The sequence below is a fragment of the Ostrinia furnacalis genome, unplaced genomic scaffold (genome assembly GCF_004193835.3).
Source record: "Ostrinia furnacalis isolate ACB-3 unplaced genomic scaffold, ASM419383v2 OfSCF2811, whole genome shotgun sequence".
NCBI lineage: Eukaryota > Metazoa > Arthropoda > Insecta > Lepidoptera > Crambidae > Ostrinia > Ostrinia furnacalis.
This window is the reverse complement of record NW_021133050.1, coordinates 39,466-62,965: the sequence shown is the minus strand read 5'-3', so window position 1 is coordinate 62,965 and position 23,500 is coordinate 39,466. Positions and strand designations below refer to the sequence as shown.

General features: G+C 38.1%; 1 protein-coding gene across 2 annotated transcripts; it reads left to right on the top strand.

Annotated features, from left to right (window-relative positions):
- The first annotated feature begins 341 nt into the window (after window positions 1-341).
- Window positions 342-12,984, top strand: LOC114356504 (RNA-binding protein sym-2-like). Of its 2 annotated transcripts, XM_028309715.1 has the most exons (6): window positions 342-501; window positions 1,234-1,314; window positions 1,993-2,109; window positions 3,156-3,240; window positions 9,980-10,113; window positions 10,767-12,984. In XM_028309715.1, the coding sequence occupies exons 2-6, from the start codon at window positions 1,297-1,299 to the stop codon at window positions 10,857-10,859; spliced, it is 447 nt and encodes a 148-aa protein (XP_028165516.1). In that variant the 5' UTR covers window positions 342-501; window positions 1,234-1,296; the 3' UTR covers window positions 10,860-12,984. The 2 variants fall into 2 exon arrangements, with proteins under 2 accessions (XP_028165516.1, XP_028165515.1); XM_028309714.1 differs by lacking the exons at window positions 9,980-10,113; window positions 10,767-12,984 and having other exon boundaries at window positions 3,156-6,296.
- Window positions 12,985-23,500: the final 10,516 nt, after the last annotated feature.

The following is a 23,500-nucleotide window of genomic DNA, read 5'->3' as shown; positions in this document are numbered from 1 at the left end:
GGATGACAGGTGCTGACCAACAAAGGTTCAGTAAGTCGTTTCCTCTACAGTAGCATGACCCGCTTAATGTTTTCTAGGCAAATGGAGGTTTTGGCCTACAGTTCCCATGCGCTGGCCAGACGGGTTAGGCTAAGAAAATTCTCTATTTATTTATTTTCTATATTCAGGCTGAGGTCTTAATAAACGTCACGTCATATGCCGCGTCACAATGTTGACTATAGAAATATACCGTTTTGGTCTCTTCCAGACGTTGACCTCGGCGTATGGCATCGATAGGAACGTTTGACGTTGACGTCGTACGCCGCGTAAAAAGTTTTAATAGGAGACCGCAGCCNACGCTAGAGGTCGCTAGAGACTCGCACAAGCACCGCCAGCACGCCGGCGGCGGCGCCCGCGCCCGCCGAGGGGCTGCTGCCGGTGGCGCTGGTGCCGCAGCACGTCATCACCTCCGGCACCGCCAAGGACTGCGTGCGCCTGCGCGGCCTGCCCTACGAGGCGCAGGTCAGTGTAGGGATATTTTGAGACTCGTGAGGCAATCTGGAGCGCTATTGACCCATTATGAGTTTCTAGGGAACGCTTGAGACTAGTGAGATGGCAGGGGGGGTGCTAGGGAGTCCTTAGAGAACGGTAGAAACACATGAAATCCAGGTTTCGCAAGATATTCGTCACTCAAGAGCCTCTAGAGTCTAGTTAGGTACGATGCCCATTGACCGGCACGCGTCGGAGCGCACTTACACGGCCGTAAAGGAAATAGTATTTTATTAACAGTTCTAAGAACTGTTAATAAAACGTTAACGCTATTGTTAATGCGCTCCGCTGCGCGCCGGTCAATGTGCATCGTACCTTAAGAGTTTCAAAGTCATTAGGGGTTGCTATCGCTAAGAATAAAGGCGCAAGGCCCTCGGGAGTACCTACATACTTATATGATTGATTTCAAATATCAAGTCATTTTTTTTTAATAACTACCGGTATCATTTGATCATTTTGTACATTATTACTAACTCCTCACTTAATAATCGACATTTGTTACTCCATATAATTAATACTTAGCGCTTTTTGTTACAAGCATCCGGGATATATCAAAATTGATTCTAAATGGTAAGTTCCTCAAAAAAATCGTGTTCAAAAGTAACCCCTACCTAACACAAATCTCAACTTGTTGAGCATTACCAAAGCAACCAGTGAGCACTACTGCTTAACTAAATACTGTAATAATATTAATCTGTGTTGTAGGTGGAACACATACTGACCTTCCTGGACGAGTTTGCCAAGAACATCGTGGTGCAAGGAGTCCACATGGTTTTCAACGCTCAGGTATCTGATTTTTTTAAAGAAGAATTTTAGTAATAATAATCTTGCACTAATTACTAATAGTTCTGTTAACCCCTCTAGCTAAGCTAAGTACCTACTTATCGTATTCTCCTTCTGAGTGTTGTTCTTCGACATACATGAGTCCACCACAATAGTCCACCGAACGATGAGGTTCGAATCGGCGGCCAATTCGAGATCCGGTACCTCTAGCATGAACAACTTTCGTCTTCGAATCGTTTGCGTACTCGATAAAATTCGATACTCAATCTTCGAATTAAACGATAACGTGACAATTTTGGTTCTCAAAATAAGTTTCGTGCAACCACATCTCATACTAAGTTCACTTTACGACACGTTCATAAGGGCGCTGTTGTAGTTTTCTTACTAAATCTTTTGATGGCGATTCGAGTACGCAAACGATTTGAACTCGAAAGTTTTTCGTGCTAGCCGTACCGCGAATTGGCCGAACCCTTTTATTTCTCGCCTGGAATAGCAGTTTTCTAAAATGCGTCTTAAACGGACGACACTTGAGTCAAGGAGCGGTAAATGCTGGCTATCTTCACAATCTCAAATGGCAATAATGACTTCGTTCGGGTTTTTTCATCCAAGTGACGTCCACTGCTGGACGAAGGCCTCCCCAAAATAATGACTTGACATTTGACTAATATTGTTTACACCCAGGGTCACCCGAGTGGCGAAGCCTTCATCCAGATGGACAGCGAAGCCAGTGCGTATTTATGTGCGCAGCAGAAACACCACCGGTACATGACCTTCGGAAAGAAGCAGCGGTACATCGAGGTAAGAATAATATTTGGAGATAACCATTAGTTAGATCTATTAGGCCTCAGCCTCGAGTTTAGCGGGCAGCGGGGCGGGCAACGCAGACCCGTTCTCGAAACAAGCGGGCAGCTCGCGCGGCGCTTTAGCGGTGAAGTGTTGTGTTCGGGGTTGTGTTGTCGAGATTGTTTTTATTCGCAAACGAAATGTCTGAACAACGGCGACAATTTTATTTCGATGCAAATTTATTCCTAACGCTCGATTTATTGTGGGCAAAAGAAGGAGTGCGCTGCCCGCTCGTTGCCCGCTCCCGCCCCGCTGCCGCGCCGCTGTTTTCGAGAACCGGTCTACTTGATTTTACGCATAAGTTCCTGCCGCTCCCGCGCCGCCGCCGCTCCCGCCCCACTGCCCGCTAAACTCGAGGCTGAGGCCTTAAGCTCATAGCAGACTTATCAACTCGCAAAGGGATCAACACCGAGCTGTCATCGCCTTTCGCGCGCTGTCAATTGCGAGGCGAGGCGTTTATGTTACGGTGCCGATAAGTGTGCGTTGCAGTATGGATTTTCATACAAAGAATACTGACCGCCTCGAGTTGATACGGTTACGATCCCTTGGGTTAATAAATGTGCGACGTCCTTTATTCGGATGAGGACTATTAGAGCCATATCACACGATGCGATGCGTTGTCGCGCGATACGGCGAAATGTTTGCAGTGCGCCGCCGCAACGCAACGTGTGCTTTGGCTCTTAGTTAGATCTATCTATCTATTAGAATGTGTTTAATAATTGCGTAACGAAAGCTTTAGTGATTTGGTGAAGGTTTTAATGAGATATTTAGAATTAGTTCAATACGTGTTGCTGATACTGAAGAGTAGTTATTTTATGACAATTGTTGGAATAATATTTGTTTCTAGCGATTAATTATTTTCATTGCATAAAGTCCTTTTGAGAATGAAAATCGAATTTTCTAACTTTTCAAGCACATCACGTAGGAATTAGCATTCCACAACTCGTATTAGAAGCACACGTCACCAAAGACGGCATAGCTGACCCCGCCCCCTCTACCAGGTGTTCCAGTGCTCCGGGGACGACATGAACCTGGTGCTGACGGGCGGCGTGACCCCCGCGACGTCGCCCAAGGTGCTTTCGCCCGGTACGTTGGCCCCCGCGCCCGCGCCGGCGCCACGTCTGCTGGCACACCACATAGCGCAGCAGAGCCTGCTCGCGCGACAACACGAAAGCCTCCTGCTCGCCTCCCTCCGTCCCCCCCTCGTCCCCCTCCTCCCCTACGCCCGCCGCCCCCAACCCCCCACCCCGCACCCCCTCCAACACCTCATCCCCCAACAACAAGTCCTCCCGACAAAACGCTCCTACGACCACGCCTTCCAAGTCCAAACCGACCAAACCCCCGCCAAACGACAGTACACCGTCCCTCAACAAATGACTCCGTCGCTATCCCTCCCTATGCTCTCCTACGCCACCTCCGCTCCCATTTTCTCCTACGCCAACACCAATCCGGTCCTATCTACGTACCCCAGTCTCCCCACTGCGATGCCCACGGCTCTCCCCGCGGGGTACGGGTCTCTCCCCACTCTTCCCACTATGAGCACCCCCTTCCCCACTCTATCCATGTTCCCCACTTACCCGTACTACCCTGGAGTCTAACTGTAGATTGAATGAACTAACATTAACACCGCGGTGCCTGACTATTGGGCGAGCTAAATTTTTTCGTAGTCGAATTCTAACAGGGTAATGAAATGACAAGCTAATTTGACACTGAGACGTGCCTTCGACCGTTCCTTATTTACATACTTTACGCGAATTTACGTATTGAACGGCAGCTTTGTAGGTTAAGAGATCGCTTACGGTTTTCTTGTTGAATTTTTACTGACTTTAATATTGTTGAATTATCGTCTTATTTTTTATTTATTAAGTGAACTTGAGGTTGTTAATCGATGACAGTAGATATATGAAATATTAGATATACATATTATTCTTATGATCTAGAATCGTGTGATCATTTACGTCGTTGTGATTTTTAAAGTATAAACATTCCACTAGCTAAAAGACAACATTGCCAATTTCCCAAGGCTGATTTTAAGTCTGAGAAAGCAAAGTACTTACGATGACCAGTACTTCGCTTTGGAAATTATTGATTAGGTACTTAATTTTGAGTTATTTTGAGTACAATGCACTTTTTGTGGTTAATATACACGTCTTTTTTATTATATTTTATATTGTAGTTATGCGTTTTTGTAGTTGTTTGTTGATTGCGTTTGCAAATGAAGTAATTTAAGGAATTGATATACATATTTTCGTATTGCTGAAGTGCAGCTAATGTTAAGTAATGGCACAGGTTGGCACCTCCTATGTCCTCTGATCCCGAACCTCATGTGTACTTAGTTTCACAACTAAACTGTCTAAACGCATATTTATCACATAGCTTAACGTCATCGTCAAATATTTTACCTCACACCACATAGAAATAGTAATGTTGGCATTAAATAAAATGATTTTGGATGCGCTTTGAAAGACTATTTTTACTTCGCAGCTAATATAAATCGTAAATATATTTAAAAATCGCAGCTATATATTATGCTATATGTAATATAGTTATATCTTACCGCTTCAAGCTTCCCGAGCCAAAATGGTCTGAGAAAACGCATTCAAATTGGGTGAATTGTTTAATGGAACTATAGAAACTATTTTAAAATATAACGTCATTGTTATGGTGTTGCCATTGTCTGATATTCACAAATATAGGTATGGGGGCTTATAGTCACAAACACGGTATAAAGGCTAATCTATGTTCTGTCATTTTCTAAATATATCCACAGGGACCGGTTTGAAATGTTAATTTCAGTAGACATACAAAGTACTAAAATTCTAGTACACATAAATCTTTTTAATTCCCTCTGATTTTACATTCCAAACTGGTTCTGAAATTGACAACTGCGTATATCTTGTTGTCAAAGGTACTGACTATAATATAGTTTAATATAATGTCAATTAATGGTAATAATAAAAGTGTTGTAATATTTTGGTGTATCCGAACGGGTTGTGTTATGGAAAATGCATGCGTGGTACAAACGGTAAGTGTCGCATATGTTGCCAGTTTTAAAAATGGACGATAAAAGTAACGGGGTTTAGCATGGCGCTTGAGTTTTATTTTATACGCGTTAAGGTATCTTATTGCATGGCCGCGAAGCGGGTCTCAGCTTACGTTTTCCAGAGCACACCGCGGCCGGATACTCTACGTCCAAATTGTATGTTACTGTCGATTATGTACACAGTTTAGCTGAACTTGATGCGCTGTGCGAATTTTGGACTACATATTTTTGTTCTGGCAACAAAAAAAAATGAGCAACCATCCTACATTACTTCACCACAGATAAAAAGGTACCTGGCCGTTAAATTCTGTCACCATAGATTAAAAAGAAAAAAATGTCGTCCAAAATTAGCATTACGGAACTTGGTCCGGGTTAACCGTGTAGTCCCCCAGTGGTTAACGCTATATCACAGCTTCTTCTTCTACGCTCTTCTGAAGCATTCTTTACGCTTTATTATTCCTCTATGTCTCGAGAAACCGATAGATTTGATTTTTCAATGTTTTCTGTGCATGTTTTGGGTCATTTAATATTGGTACTTAGGTACAGGGTTTTATATTTATGATCGACACAAATCATTCTTTTTATTAATGTAACAGATAAATCTATTACATTAAAACAAAACTTTTAAAACGCAAAGACATGACTATCAATTAGCCAAAAAACATTTTTTTCATGCACAGAATTAATTGAAACATCTATGTTTTAGCGACTGGGGGACGGGGTGGTGTGAGGATTTTCACTTTTAGGCAAAACAAAAATAGGATGCGTTCAAAATTTTCAGCTAAAACCTTGTCTCATTACATTTTAAGTGTACAGTACGTATGACGTACTATAAATGCTCAAAAGTGAATGTGACAAGGTTTTAAACACAACAATAATGCAAGGAATTTTGTTTGGTGTCTACTTAACTTTCGCCTCAGTGGTGTTACCGGCCGTGTCAGTTATTCTAAAACTTAGTATTTAAGTTGATCATTCCGCAAATCGTCTATGCTTTTGATTTCCATTTGTTAGATGAGTTTTTATTATAATTATATTAGTTGGCTAATGATAGTTTATTGCGTACTTGAAAATAAATCGATAATAATCGTGTTAGATAAATTATTGAGAGTTTCTCTGGTGTGGTGGTTGTGCTATCTATCGTCTATAGTCTGGTCGCTGAGCACGTAGAATTTCGTCCAATGACCCCAAGCTACCTATCCTTATCGCTCGCGCGTAATTATATTGCTGTCGCGACTGTGCGACGAGCGCCCGCAGTGAGTGTGCGAACGCGACAGCAACATAATTACGCGCGAGTGATAAGGATGGGTAGCTTGTGGTCATTGGACAAAATTCTACGTGCTCGGAGACCGGGCTTTAGCTTGCAGGCCTTGTGAAGGACTGGTTCACTAACGCCTCCTGTCGACAGTTTCGTCCTAAATGTATACTAACACATCTTCACTTCGGTGAGTGGGCATTATAGGGTCAGAGGGGCGATTCTCGCGGAATAGATCCTCTCGAAACGCAGAAAAATGTTGAAATCGAACTTTTCTCGAGTGAAAAATAACTTTATTATTCGACATAATTCATTATAATGCTCGACATTTGTTTTATTTGTCTCGAGAAAAGATCGAATTTATTATTTTTCTCTATTTCAAAGTGGTTTGTATTTCACGGGAATCGTCTACATATTATAGGATATAATTATGTTTACGTACAATTACTACTTCGCGGTTAAGCGGTATGTATTATTATAAACTACAGTTAAGTTTTATTACGTAACATTTATGTAAGCGCGGTAAGTCACTGTCCGTGTGATTGTATGACAATCGTTATTATTTTGTTTATTTACATCTGTCGTTATTTATTTTTTGTATTGAAACAGGGTGTTATGTAAGGTTATCAAAAACAAAGGATATATTTACACTTTAATTTCAAGTTGAAACTTGAAACTAGTGGATTTTTCCCGGGAAAATGCACGATTTTCAATTAGGTACCTACTATTCTTTAGTCTTTGCACTGAAAATAAAACCATAGAAAATGTGTTTTTAAAACTGGGATTTAGAAACAAAAATCGCTCGTCTTTCACAATAATAATGATTATTTATGTTCACAGTTTTGTCGATTTGTCTTTTAAAGACTTGTGTATCATACAAATTAGGGATGATTTATTTGCACAACTTATCTCTATCTGTTATTATTTTAGTCGAAACACGTAAGCTCCAGAAACATAAAAAATATACATTGGTAAAGGCAGGTCTGTAAAAACAAAAAACTTTTCAGTCAGAAATTGGCACATACAAATGTTTTCACCTACATAATCTGTCGTTATCACCCAAAGCACACTCTCCCCAGGTCGAAATATGTACTTAACTATTGGAATAACCTTCCTTCACAAGGTTAAAACGATAATATAGCACAATCATTGCTCTCCTGATCCCATCCTTTCACCTAGCTTATTAACTACACCAGGGGTGGCGAACCTTTATGTATCATACGTGCTGTCACATAATACTTAATACTAAATTATATCGACTAAAACACTACATGTAAAACACTTTAATATTGCTACATAAAAATCTTTTGATTCTAATATTTTATTCCATAGTGAAATAAAATGTGTGCCAATAATGGCTCGCGTGCCATTGGTTCGCCATCCCTGAACTACACCATCAATATTAAGATCATGTGCCGATATTACTGATATATATTACTACGAAGGGAACAGTACAGTATCACTTAAGCACAACTTGCTTTAGATTCTGATTAAAATAACACTTTTTGACGATTAAACGACTAGAAAAGTTATTGCTAATCATGGTTTGGAAATTGGAAATGTTTAACTCGATTTTGAGTTGTTTTTTGTTTTCAAATTATGATTCACTTATGCGCATTTGACAGGAAATTATTAAAACTACTTATGAAAAATGCTTTTAAGTTTTATTAAATGTTATAACGTAAGACGTCTTTCGGCTAAAACAACAACAAGTTAAGACAGCAAAATATTTAAATGTCCATACAAAATCTAGCTGCAAAAATTGCATTCTCTTTCTAATATTCCTTGTTTATTTCTTAACCCTTTTAAAACACCAAGTTAAAAGTAATAAATATTTTTGGACTTTGGATAAATAAAAATGAAACTAATTTCCATTAATTCTTCTGTCAAGTGCGCACACGCATGTTTTTAGTCAGTTACGCGTCAATACTTAAAACTCTTCATGTTCCGCTTGAACTGCATGGAAACTACAGGTGACAGAAACTTGTACCGGGAGGCAAATTAAGCTTAGTGTGTCGTAGACAACTGTTTTGTGCTTAACTTAGCGGAGTCTCATGGGTTAAGGTTTAACGCCCACTTAGCGGGATGTTTAGTGGTCCAGTTAATCATCAGTTAACGAGACGTAAGTATAATTTACCTATCATTGTTGGGATCACGTGATATTTAAGCTCTATCTTACTCTTGATTATCGCATTTATTTCTTTGGGACTTCAAATTCTTTTCGAAGACTTATTAATATGCAGTCAATGGCAAATCAATCTACCACAAAAGTACGAATTTCTCCAAAGGTTTTTGAACTTTGTCTTTAGGAGGTAATATTCAAAATCAATTATTGAGGAAATTCGTCATATCTGTGGCAGGTGATTTGATATGGGCAGTAAATTTTAAAAGCAAGCTTTCCCTTATGTTACAATAACAGATTAAAATGTTTTCGTCAACAATGCATGGCTAATGATGGCTCAACAATTTATTTCGACTTATTTTCATAGAATTTGAAGTCTCAACAATGGTGCTAAAGTACTAGGGTACTAGGCAAGCATAAGTTTAGTAAAGTCCGCAGCTTGGTGTTGGCGGCGACTGGCGACCGTGTGTAACAAACATGATTTTGGTGTAAGTTGCGCACTGCTTTGGTGATCTGTTATTGCGTTCTGAGACCCTGGTGAGTGTTCATATTGTTTTTAATTATTTAACTACATTATATATTGTGTTGTCCATCCTTGTATCGTTAGTGGTTAGTTGAATAGAGCTTTGACTAAACTATGTACCCGATCGGGCACGTCAAATAATTCACTATTAAAACACGATACTTCATGTAATGTATGGGGATTTGCATATACTATTACGCGGGCATAATAGCAATGCTATATAAAATTTCTAAGTTCTTTTAAGTCTATGTTCCTATTTTTACTTAAAATGTGACTAACCAATACTGGCATGACCTGCATACGATGTTCAGTTGATAAAATCATCATTTTCGGGGTACTAAAACTATGTATGTATAAAATGGGTTTGCTATCTTAAACAATAACAAAAAATATCACTTATCACCAAAAAGAAATGCGTATTTTATACGACCAATCTGATCGTAGTTAGTTAACTATTATTGAAAATGTAATTTTCATTCGACTTATTACTGTTAAACCCTTCTGGTATTAGTTTAATTTAGCTGTTTTGACGTGTGAAGTAATTAACAGTTTGTTATTAAATAGCACGATGAGCAAGGGGCGTAATCGGGTTCATTTTAAAATTTGGTATAAAAAAACTAAGAAAAACAAGAAGAACTATCGAGTTTGTGTTTGAAAATTAGCAATAATATTATATCTTCTTGTTCTTGTAAAACTCCAAATTGACGCAGTAGATTTTTTTGAGTTTTTAAAAAATATTCTTTTAATGCCACAGAGGCATTGTTTTAAGTTTTATGAGTACATCTTTTTATCGTACGTTAACGTGAACCCCATAATCCGATTACGCCCTTCCCCGTGCCGCGTGGACGCTTAACCCCTTCGCCGCTGACCGAGCCGTCCTCACAGGTCCGCTGACGTACTACTACCCGTCGATGGGTCCAACGCTGCCGCCGCCGCCGCCGCTGCTCTACTGGGGGTATCCCACGCCGCCGGTGTCGCCGGCGCACTACTATCACCCGCCGCATCATCCGCAGACCATGGTATGTTTTCATCATCATCATCATTTCAGCCATAGGACGTCCACTGCTGAACATAGGCCTCCCCCAATGCTTTCCATGTTGATCGATTGGCAGCGGTCTGCGTCCAGCGCTTCCCTGCTACCTTTACGATATCGTCGGTCCACCTTGTAGGTGGACGTCCCACGCTGCGTTTTCCGGTACGCGTATGTTTGAGTATGTTTTATTGCGAGTTAAAGGTTAAATAAACCGAAAATAGATACAGGTACCATTTAATTTTGTTAACTTGTCTCACCTGTGAAAGCAAGTAACTTAACCGTATGGTTAAATAATTTACTATTTTTTTTCCTTCTTTCTTATTTTGACGTTGTTTCTGTTCACATGTTTTCCAAAAACTGTTTACGGGTCAAAAAGAACCCACTGTGTGACAGGGCATATACCTATGGGTTAATGAAGATTTTATATTTTCTCGTTACAAACAATACAATACTTACTGCAATATTATAATTCTAACTCCTTATTTTTTTCTTCTAATTAAATTCATTGGGTTTCCAAGACAGTCAGCTATCCCTGGAGCTACTTAACCGTCCTGTTTATACAGAAGCCGTAATAATTAGAACGAGAGGCGGGATTACATCCCGTTGATCAGTCTTACATGTTTATTTCGTCCGTTACAGATACCAGAGGTGGTGTCAGTCGGAGGAGGGTCGCCCCTCCCCATCCCTCCCCCCACGGCGTGCCCCGATTGGCCCATCTACATAGTCAACTAGGACCGAAACATTTCTGAAGTATGCATAATCCGCACAAATTGATTTCTCTGCCTATTTTTTACTTGTATGACGTGCTTAAAAATATTGGCGGATAAAAAAAGATAAATTATTTAATTTAGTAAATTACAATTTAGAACTCGATGAAAAATAAAAATAAAACGTTATTTACAAACATATGGCTCAAAATTTATAGTGATATTATAAGATATAATAATATATTATGATAATTTTTATTCGAACATTTAATAAGAATTGTTATAAGTTATTGAGTTTATTCTTATTTTGTTTTATTATTTTATAACACGTCGTTTGTTGATCTATGATGTATTTAAAAACGAATCTAATAGTACTAGGTACTTATAGTATTTTAAAACGACTTAGAAAAATAAAAATCATTTACTTAAGTTTATCATTTGTTACGATTAGTTAACATGAAACTTTTATACTTTGTTTTTAAATATTTTATGCATAATCAATCTTCATACGCAACAGGCTAAAAAATTAGTTCCTTGCCATAGTTTCATATCGCTTTCAAATAATATCGTTACATTATATTATTGTTCTCACTAATAAATAAACAACGAATTGATACACAGTGATATAAAGGTGCTGTTGTTAATTAATTTTGTAGAAATTGAACCAAATATGTTGAATTATGAAGTACTATCACATAAGACTAGCGTAGTGACATAAGAGATCGCTCAATTAGATGGTAACGTAGAAATAGTGCGCAAACCATTAAAGAACTGTATGCCATAATGAATAAAAGTAGTTTTCGAGCAGTGCAATGTTTCATGCCAGTGAGCAAGCTCATGCCGTGTCTGTACTGTTCATATTATGCTTTTAAGTTCAATCTGATTGCTCATTTAATTATTTTTTAATTATTAAGTTATGTTTTCAAGCCAAACTTGACTATGTAGTGTATCTAGTTTGAGTAGCAAGTGTATTCATAGCATCTAGCAGATTAGCGTTTCTTTATGAGTTTTGAGCTGTTTTAGATAAAAGTTACATTTTTCGCTTTAAGATATTGTAGTAATTATACAAAAATTCGATTACAAAAACTAAATCTGCGCCAGAATACGCTAATCTGTAAGAGCTACTGCAGCGCCCCTGGTGGACGCAGGCAGAAACGTTTCTCCGCCATTTACTTTGAAATGTCGAGGAAATTAGATTTTTAGGCATAATAATTACATACAATTTAATCATTTGATTGTCTAAAAACCTAATTTGAAGGTATGTTGTTTTTTTGTTAGATTTTAGTAATTCTTGCCCAAATTTTCTTGGCCAGTAGAATATTTTGGAGTCAAATTTGGCTTGATTTTAAATAATAAGTAGGTAAGTTTGAACTTAGTTGCTGCCTCGAAAAATTATTCAATAGGAAACCTATTCTGGTTAATATAGACTTTATCATAATACATTTTATAAATGTTAGAATATTTCTAATATATTTTATGTTCTTTGACATATCATATTTCTTATCAAATTAATCATATTAAATATTGATTGTTAAACTATGACGGAAAATTTAAACACGCCCTATAGCTTTTACAGGAGTAGTTTAATTTAGTTATTTCTCGTTATCAATCTGTTTCTACAATTTAATTTTATTTTATGTTAGCATATAGTATATTTAATTGGCATAATAACTAAGATATTATGACAAAAACAACAAAATCGAAATGTCTTCCAATTTTGTAAAATAACTTATATGATATAATAAATATTAATTATTTATTTAAGTTTGTCACAAATTGTTGTGATCAAATATTTAGCTAAAATTTATATATTTTTAGTTTGATTTAAGTTACTAGGTTTTCTTTGTTTGTATTGCCTAAAAATGTTGTTTGACTAAAAATATTATTTGTTTAAAAAAAAAACTAAATCGACAATTATTAAGGCTCTATCACAATATGTTTAATAAAGTTACTACCACACGGCCTAGCCGCTTGATATGAATATGAATTTTCTCTACATTTGTTAAATGTTAATTTTCTATTTTTAAGTTTGTATACCATGACATGTCCATAGAATTTATTGCACTAACACACAAGAAACAATTCGGTTATATTCACGACTAAAGAAACTGAAATGTTAAATAATCTAATTTTCTCAGTGAATAAATAGGGACAGAACAGAATAATTGCCTTTTCAACTAAATTACCGAAAAATATATTGTTGGATGAATACAGACGTATAATGTGTAGAAAAATATTCATTTTAGTTTGACAAATTCAATATTCTGCCACTATTTCATTCACTCAGAAAAGTATAATACATTTCAACTTCCATCATTTTCATTTGTTGTATAGAAAATATGAAAAACAGTTTACTAATTTATTTCTGGAATTCTCATTAAGTAATAACATAAATCATTAAATGGGTCATTCCACAAAAATATGTCAACTCTTAGTCCGCGCCACATTTCACATGAAATATTTGTTAATATTTTATTCNGGGCGCTGGAGACTAGACACTAGGGGCGCTTGAGACCAGACACGGGGCGCTGGAGACTAGACACTAGGGGCGCTTGAGACTAGACACTAGGGGCGCTTGAGACTAGACACTAGGGGCGCCTGAGACTGGACACTAGGGGCGCTGGACACTAGGGGCGCTTGAGACTGGACGCTAGGGCGCTGGAGACTAGACACTAGGGGCGCTGGAGACTAGACACTAGGGGCGCTTGAGACTAGACANCATATAATACTATCTATAGCTAACTTACAAGACTAACTTCTATAATTGGTTCTATCCATCAAATAAATCACTCAAAGACCTTAATATTGTTCTGCCTTCGCACTCATCTCTTCTTCTGTTATATTATTTTCCCACCATTACAGCCAAAAAATGTATAAACAAACCTGTAAAATTAATTTACAAACGTGATTTCTTGTCAACAAAAGTACCAGGCGGGCATACTTACGCAGAGTTCTTAACGCACCGAAGCAAATAACCGCCGGAGATGGGGAGACGCAGATGCTTCCCGATCACGATAGCGCGCGCGACTTCCGAACTCGGCCGCGTATGTGTGTACCCGGATCAAGCCAGGAAGCGAGGTTCCGCCTTATTATGTTTGGAAGGTGCGTGAAAGGCAAGCCTTCTTTGTAAGACGAGGGTAGATTTGCTAAAAATACAATCATTTTTGCGATACAGAGTCGTTGTGATGTTTTTGGCAGTGGGAAATTTATTGTATAGATTTACGGTTCTTCGTTCAAGAATTTCCTGCGTATAATTTATAGAGCTGTTTTTAAAATCAAGCAATTTAAACATTTTCAACAAATTACGCGTCGTAATTGACTTATAATAGTGACATTTTTTGAGGCAATTACATCTTATTGGGGGAACAGCATGAAAGTTGTTTTTCTAACTTATTAAAAAAAAAAACAATTAAAAAATTATAATATATCTACCTATTTGCTCACTTAATAAAATATTACTATTAATTCCATGAAACCAAAATCATACAAGCTCAGCTGTAACACTAAAATGTTACTTACTAGAACTACACATTTCCCTAGAGATACTGTATCGCAATTCATAGAAATCCCATTTCATACGAATTCAATTTGACCTTTATCACCAGTGTGTCCTCTCACCCAAGGGCGAATATAACGAGGCACTTGTGATTTGTTATACTGTCTAATATAGCCTTTGCTATGAATTCGCTCGTGTTGATTTTGGTTTGATAAAGTGCATTTGTGGTAGAGACGTGTGTTTAAATATTAGGTAAAGAGGTTATTAACTGATGAAAAGCAATTATGTAGACCGCCTAAGTATATTTTTGAAAGTAATGTACCTTTTGTATCAAAAGCAAATGCCATTCTAATCATACTGAAGTATTTGTGACACTGCATGCGTTCTGTGGTCAGGTCAAATGAACGTCAGTATGCATTATTTTCTCGTGCCCGCAGTATTAGACCGCATCGATACAAAATGTATAGAGATTGACAATGTGGTCCATATCCATACTTGATGCGGGCTGCGTTCACTTTGACCTGTGCCCCGATTACGGAAATTTTTAACGTCTCCGCTTCTTCTCCAGTTGCACTCAGATTTTCATTCCAGCTGAGGCGCAAATTCGGTATGACGGTAATGGACGTACCTTCCTAGTATTTTCATTGTCGCATGAGATATTTAGCTTAACGTTTACGTCTATGCTTCGTTTCAACTAGCTGTCAAAACGACACCGTGATACGGATTTGTCAAAACAGCTGATGTTCGTTCTTCGTCCGGGCACGTTGAAGATGAAAGTTTTTAGCGCAGTCAGGCTGTAGAACGCATCCAGTTTGGCAAATCTTTGACGAAGAAAAGAATGAAAATATTTAGTACTTTATTTTCATTGACTTGTTCCGAACATAGCTTACAAACGATCAATAAATACTCATTCAAAAACGATTCAGTTGAAAAGGATTGCGTGGATAATGAAAGGATATTAGAGGCATATTGATGATCCCCTTGTTATTTTATTACATGGAATTCGAAGGCGATTGATGAACTAAATGAGTTTATTCATTGTTGAGAGCTTACTTTATTAATGTGGCTTGAGGAATGTATCGATACATTCCTCTCATTTTCTTTAGGAGGGCAGTGGGGGTAGATTTTTCTGTTCAGTTTGGTTGGTGGTAGGGCTTGTTCTAAGTCCGCCTGCTAGCTACCACCATCTTACCTAAGTCTGTAACCAGATGTGGATTCTGGGTGAAGTTCGCTTCCACCTTCAGCCTGATCATCACTTTCCATCGAGTGAGATGTAGGCCAGGAGCTTCCTTGTGGTGCATAAAAATAAAATTGACTCTCTCAGCCACAGAAGAGTGTGGTGGTTGGTTCCCAGTTTAATGTTAAGTCCAATTGTTTAATATCGTATCTAGGTCGTATGCAGTCGTATCTATTCTATTGGCAGTAAAGTCTTCTTAGAGTTTTGTACAGACCTGATTGTCGATACAAAGTCTACTCACACCGCCCCTAATTTCGCGCTCTAAAAAATAATTTGCCGTATGAGCGGTAATCTATAAAACGTAATCTTGGTCGTAATTTTAAATAAGCCATCCGCGCGAGGATTATCCCGAAACTCATTATAGAAGCTACCCTTTGCCGTTCAGGACCTGGAGGCAAAAGTATTCGGGACTTTTTAAGTATATTGGACTAATAGGTATTTTGCGCTGTCTTTTCGTAATTGGGAATTACTATTTTGAGCTGTAATAGCTTTTCTTTTAACAACGTAATAAAAAGACCATTGTACTTGTTTAGTTGCGGTTACAGAAAGCTATTTCCAATTAGGTTTGTAAGATATCAAGATAGTGTTTGGATAAGATATCAAAATAATGGGAGTTTACCATGTACCCATCAATATTTTCAAAAACAGGTCCTATTTTATAGTGATTGATCTTACTTTAACTTTGACACACGTCAAAAATCTGTCAAACTCAATATAAAAAGCACCGGCTAATGTTATACACTCGCGAGCAAAAGTATGGAATCACTTACATGAAGTTGTTTCCACGCGATCTTGTGTACTAACGAATTTGTTAGTAACAAAAAAAGTAGCACCATTTTAAAGATTAAACTTTTAACTTTAAATTGATACCAAATTCATTTAAATCACACCGGTATTTAAAAAGATATCCCGGCTGATGTGAAGAAGTAAGAAAAAAGACATGTACCAACTGTTTGATACGTCGCGAGTTGAGGCCTATTTACCCCCTATAAAAGCACGTGTTTTCAGATTTTTGCGTTCACACGTTGATCCATACACATCTCGGCTTCTTTTGACACTTTACCTGGGATTCTACACCTACAGAAGCAGCACAAATCGTTGCACTGTTGCAAGAAGGGCTCAGCCAGCGGGCTGTCGCACGTCAGCTCCACATAAGCCAGTCCTGGGTTTCGAAAGTTTTAAGACGCTTTTGGGAGACTGGTGGCTTTATCCCGAGACCAAGTTCTGAACAGCGCCGGTGCACATCGCAGAGGGATGACCGTTTTTTCATGTCAACCTCTCTATGAAATCGTCATTTGACTGGTATCGACGTCCAGCAAGAGCTCAGAAATGTTCGTAGGATAGCTGTTAGCGAGTGGACAGTTCGTCTAAGATATGAGCAATAAAATTTGACTCCAAAAAGGCCTGCCACAGGCTGGAAACTGACGGCAGGTCACCGACAAGCACGCTTTCAATTAGCTCGCACTCGGAAGGCGAGTAATGGAGGCGAGTTTTGTTCTCCGATGAATGCAGACTGTTTTTGCAGTGCAGCAGTCGAAGAGGTCGGGTCTATAGACGGCCTGGGGAGCGATTTGTGCAGTGCTGGTTCGCTAAAACATTGGCTTATGGGGGTGGCTTGCTCGACTTCCCATCGAGATGTGTAGGAGCAAATTGAAAGCGTGCTTATCGGTGACCTGCCGTCAGTTTCAAGCCTGTGGCAGGCCTTTTTGGAGTCAAATTCTATTGTTTATATCTTAGACGAACTGTCCACTTGCTAACAGCTATCCTACGAACATTTCTGAGCTCTTGCTGGACGTCGATACCAGTCAAATGACGATTTCGTAGAGAAGTTGACATGAAAAAACGGTTTTTCCTCTGCGATGTGCACCGGCAATGTTCAGAACTTGGTCTCGGGATAAAGCCACCGGTATCCCGAAAGCGTCTTAAAACTTTCGAAACCCAGGACTGGCTTATGTGGAGCTGACGTGCGACAGCCCGCTGGCTGAGCCCTTCTTGCAATAGTGCAACGATTTATGCTGCTTCTGAAGGTGTAGAATCTCAGATAAAGTGTCAAAAGAAGCGGAGATGTGTATGGATCAACGTGTGAAAGCAAAAATCCGAAAACACTTGCTTTTATAGGGGGTAAATAGGCCGCAACTCGGGACGTATCAAACAGTTGATACATGCCTTTTTCCTTACTTTTTCACATCAGCCGGGATATTTTTTTAAATACTGGTGTGATTTAAATGAATTTGGTATTAATTTAAAGTTAAAAGTTTAATCTTTAAAATGGTGCTACTTTTTTTGTTACTAACAAATTGGTTAGTGCACAAGATCGCGTGGAAACAACTTCATGTAAGTGATTCCATACTTTTGCTCGCAAGTGTAGTTACCGTTAAAGTTAGGTGGTGCAACTCAGCGTAAAAACATTTTTAACTAAACATCTAAACATTTTTTTCTCATGCGTGACTAACAGCTAGTATAAAATGCGTACATTTATGATCATTCATTCCCGAAACCCTCCACAGTATTAGACCAATTATTGCTTCAATTATTGGTTGATTTCCCTAAGGAACTATCGGCAAGAAGAAACTCCGACACAACATGACCCCGTAATTGAAGAGGGTTCCCGTTGGTTAGGAGAGAGATACGACGGCCTATGAGTGGAGCAGGCTATTCCTATATTTATATTGAAACCGATATAAACAATTTTATCTTATTTTACAAGAACTGAATTTTTTAATAGTACAGAAAAGATAAAAAAAAATAAAACGGCAGCGGCTCGTAGAGCTGATGGCCGCTGGGGCAGGAAAGTTCTTGAGTGGCGACCACGAGCCGGAAGACGTAGCGTGGGCAGGCCTCCCACTAGGTGGACCGACGATCTGGTGAAGGTCGCGGGAGGTGTCTGGATGCCGGCGCAGGATTGGTCTTCGTGGAAATCCTTGGGGGAGGCCTTTGTCCAGCAGTGGACGTCTTTCGGCTAAAACGAACGAACGAACAGAAAAGATAACTTTTATAACTCCAACACTACAAATCGCCAAGGTTAGTGACGACTGAGTGTTCCGGCGTTTCTTCTCAGCACTTGTCATAATGTTTTGCGAAGCGCTGGTAGAGCCTAAAAGATAAGGAGACATGTAAAGTGCCCCTTAAGGGCTACCTTTTATCTTTGATGTTCATAAGTACCAAAGTACTGATCAAAATGGAATGAATATTTTTGATTTAGATTGTTTGACTCTTTGTTGTGTATTTCAATTTCACTTGATATAAACATCATTCTTGCGTCATGTAGATAGTGAAAAGCATCCTCCTTATAGTCTCATGTCTCTGAAACTGAAACACACTGATAAACTGAAAAAAAAAAAAAAACTTTCTAATTTATTGAATTCATATCATTAGATATGCAAATAAGTACTCATATTTCGTCACTCCTGTACGCGGAAGTAGCGGAAAGCTTACAAAGCTCGGCTCTCCAAGCGCTGCGCGGCGAAACGCAAAGCTCCCCAAAAATTCGATTCAATATTTGTTATGTAACTGCGAACTCTGACGGAACTCCTTGAGTAATATCCATTCATATTTTTATTAATAATAATTTATCATTTGCAACTAATTGTGATATTTGTATGCTAATATGGCTGATGTTAAAAATTAAACTTGCCGACGGGGTAAATATTTGCTCTGTTCACATTTCTGAACTCGCTTGCTTGCTGGTGTGCTCCCTACACCAGAATTATATTTTTGTTGCTAAAGTGCCTATTCGTATTATAATAACGCAAGTATGCAGCACAATGTTTACTTTGATATAGCTGACATTAGAACTGCCATTAGGTTTTTTAACAAAGCTGTACTTTTAATAAATTAAGCAAAGCCATGATATCAGAACAGAACCAAAGTAACCTTTATGTAGGTAATAATCAAAAAGTAGACGTGCATGTTATTCATACATCGAGCAGCGAAAAAAGAAATGAATGCAAATCACTCTGCTTCCGTTTCCGGGAAGAAAGTTATTATATTCAATTCAGAATTTTTACCCATCGTCCCCTTTGCCCTATAAGCAGACCTTGAAGACTGCTGCTATAACTTGTGTATATTATACACCAGCTAAGCCCGCGACTTCGTACGCGTGAAAATAGTTTCAATAATATTTCCCGTTTTTACAACATTTTTCTTTACTGCTCCGTCCTTATTGGCTATACGATGGTGTTATATGGCCTTAAGCCTTCCTCGATAAATGGGCTATCCAACACAAAAGTATTTTTTCAAATTGGACCAGTAGTTCCTGAGATTAGCGCGTTTAAACAAACTCTGCAGCTTTATAATATTAGTATAGTAGATTACGTCATTCTTATACGCAGTGGCAGCGGAAAGCTCGCAAAGCTCGCGCAGCTTCACATAAATTCAATTCAAATGTTTGTCGTTATGTAACTTCTCAAACTGAATAGAACTCATGCCAATGATTTCATTTCTTTTCTAAACATATTGTAGATATAGTACTTGTAAGGTATTTTTCTTAAGATAATCCAGTCTCTAGTTTTACATTGTTTTTATTAACACTCGGAAAATTTCAGTCGGGTAATTTTCCAAAAAAATATGGTTTTTGGAGGACTCAATGGTGTAAGACTCTATAAGCCAACATAGGAGACTGGCATGAAGCTTATTTCTTAGAATAACGGATTATCTAGAGACTCTAACAGGACGATTTTGAGTATAAACGTTTCGTGGTGAGAACTGTGTATAAGGCTCGAATAGTGTTCATATCAAAAGAAAATGTCTAATTTTAAGAGGGTTAAAGCCACAATAATAAAATATATTAAATCCAGTATTGTTGTAGCCCCGCCCAAATATGTAACAAAAACTTTTGTTAACACAACTTACCAACCCTACCCACGCTCCAGATTCCTTAAAATCCCAGAAATTATTCGCCAAGAATGCGCCTCCCGCGCCAAGGATAAAACTTGCTAAGGATTTACAATGGGTGTACTTTCCTGGGAGATAAACGCGTTTGTGTGCGTGGAAGTTTACGATAATGGTGTGTGTGTGAGTTGAATCGATGTTACAAGGTTTTTGGAATTCGAGCTTTTGGTATTTGTAGTACTAAAGCTAATGGGAACTTTGTAAATGTTATATTATGAATGTTTTTGGCAGTTTCACGTAATATCGTTTTCGTGCTAAAAGATTTTCTGTTTTTATGAAAATTCTCTTATTTCATATTTGATCCATGAAATATATTAGAACCTACTTAACATTTGTAGTGTAAAATACTAAGTTTTCATAACACGCAAGTGTTTGTTCGCATCAAATAAACTTGGCGTTAAAAATCTGACACCGTTCCCTTTGACGAAGTTTTTCTTTTTAAGTTGTTTGAATAGTATAGTTCGCGTTAAACTTGTTATTTTGTTATTATTTTGATGTTCATTACAGCCAGATTTGGTCAACATCGTCGTTTCAGCCAAATGACGTCCACTGCTGGACAAAGGCCTCCCCCAAGGTTTTCCACAATGAACGATCCTGCGCTGCCCGCATCCAGGCTCTTCCCGCGACCTTTACCAGATCGTCGGTCCACCTAGTAGGAGGACTGCCCACGCTACGTCTTCCAGCCCGTGGTCGCCACTCGAGAACTTTCCTGCCCCAACGGCCATCGTCTCTACGAGCTATGTGCCCCGCCCACTGCCACTTGATTTTAGCAGCATCAATTTGGTCAACTTCAATAAAAGATATTTAATTTTAATTTTATTACATTTCATTTCAAATTCACGCATGATAGTAAATGGATTCCGAAAATAATAATTAAGCTCGAAGCATTATTTAAATCCGATACAACGCAGCTTTCATGGAATTTCTGGAAAACCAGATTCACGGATTTTCGAAGCCTATTAGAGCCAGTATCAGATTGGCGTAAGCCGAAAAATTCAATATATCACGCGCTACGAGGAACTACCATATGCGTTGGGTCACGCAAATTCAATTGACACAGAGCTTACTAGCAGTAGCCATTTTTTTAAGGGACTTGATACAAGTTATAGGTGACTTGTGATAGTTACGAGTAGAGTGTACTTAAGTCATGAATTTAGCTAAGTGAAAGACACCATTTTGGTTTTATATTATTAGAACTTTCGGTTTTTTTTCGGTTATTCCAAAATAGCTCTCTGTCTGAGATAAAGTAAGTTCTAATGTAGGCTTTAAATCTAATGGTAACAACTATAACTTTAGTGTACATTAGGATTGAAAAAGAAACGACTAAAAACAGTTTTTACCTATTTCTGAGAAGAAATCGAGTTCAGGACTATGATTTCGTGTATTTGAATTAAACAACAATATTTCTTTTTACCCATCTCATAAAAGTATCCCTGTTTATCGCTATCATATTACCAGCTTCCCATGAATTTTCTTGCACGTGCCTACTTCCACGAAATCCCACAATTATTCGGCCAGTGAGTCCGCTCAATGCCATACGTCAGGATGAACTGTCCTCTACTGAGAGAGCTTTCATATTTTCGGAGAGCTGTTTTTTCTCGCTTAAGCTTAACAAGCTGCGACGGTTGAATTATGACGTCATGAAAGAAGTTTCGCCCGAAGCCATGGACTAATTAAATTCGCAATGTTTTATGCGCGCATTTTGTTTACTTTAGTTTTGGAGAGTCATTGTTTTGTAAAGTGCATTCGTTATTAAATTGAAGCAGACTGCAGCTATTTGTTTGTTTGCAAAACATTCATTAACTTTGTAATTTTATTAAGGTATTTATTAAAACTAGTTTTAGGTAGCTTAAATAATAACTCTAGCGTTCAACTTAATGTACCGGAGTAGTCATGTGTGAAAATGCTGCTTTGTTCTGAATCTTTGTGTGGAGCTTTTAAAGCAGCATATATTATTGCCTGACCTAAGTTTACAAAACTTACAAAAGACAAAAATAATAAGAGCCAAGTCATAATAGTGAGTGTGAACGACAGCTTTACCATCAATTTATAGAAGTACTAATTCAAACAGGCCTATAGCTTATCTGCCAATGAAACCTAACCAGGCACATCACACAAAATATCTCTGTAACACCACCGCACTCACTACAGCTGTATAAGATGCCACAGTGTACCTTCATCACGGTAATAATATCATACAGTATTGTAACTTCATATAAACAGACGAAACGAGAACTTTCTTTCGAAATTCAAATCTCGGTATGCGCTCGGTATGCAAAAGTCGGGGGTGTCGCGAATGCGAATGTGCCGAATGGACGTCGGTGGCCGTGTTAAAAATGACAAAACTGATTGAATTTGACTGATCGTCATTTACGGTCAAATTGGTCAAAAATTAGTCAAATTGACATTTTCAGTCAGTTTGATTTGAAATGAAAATTATATTGTATTAAACCAGCTTTTGCCCACGACTTCGCCCGCCCGAAATTAACGTAACAGATCATTATGATTATTAAAGTTTCAAAATTATTTAAGTAGATTTTACTAAATTAAATCTACTAGTACCTATCCATTCACAAAATATTTTGATTGTCTAACTAAATAAAAAAATACAATCACAAAACTATACAGGTTGTTAGGTAAATGGGTATTGGCTCCGTGCACGATTACAGCGCCAACTAGCGTCCACAACTTTGTGGGTTCTGTCACATTGACATTTAGGTCGTATATTTGTGAAAAAATATCGGAATAAAAAAATAACAAATATTTTCAACTAATAAATTGTTGTGATACCACGATTTGGGTGGAAAAAAGGTTTTGAAATCATTTTGGTCATTCAAATCAAATGAGGTAAGTCCAAAAAGTGTGTTTAATTTTGATTGTGTCAGGGTTTGTTTACTTCATTTATAGTTGTAGTTTTACAGTAAAACAAAAAGAAAAAGCTACTTTAACGGTTTCATTATATAACAGTAAATATATTTAAATGTTTCTGTATCGCTAGTAATAAATTAAATATCGTTTTCAGATCGAAATGAGTATCGTTTTG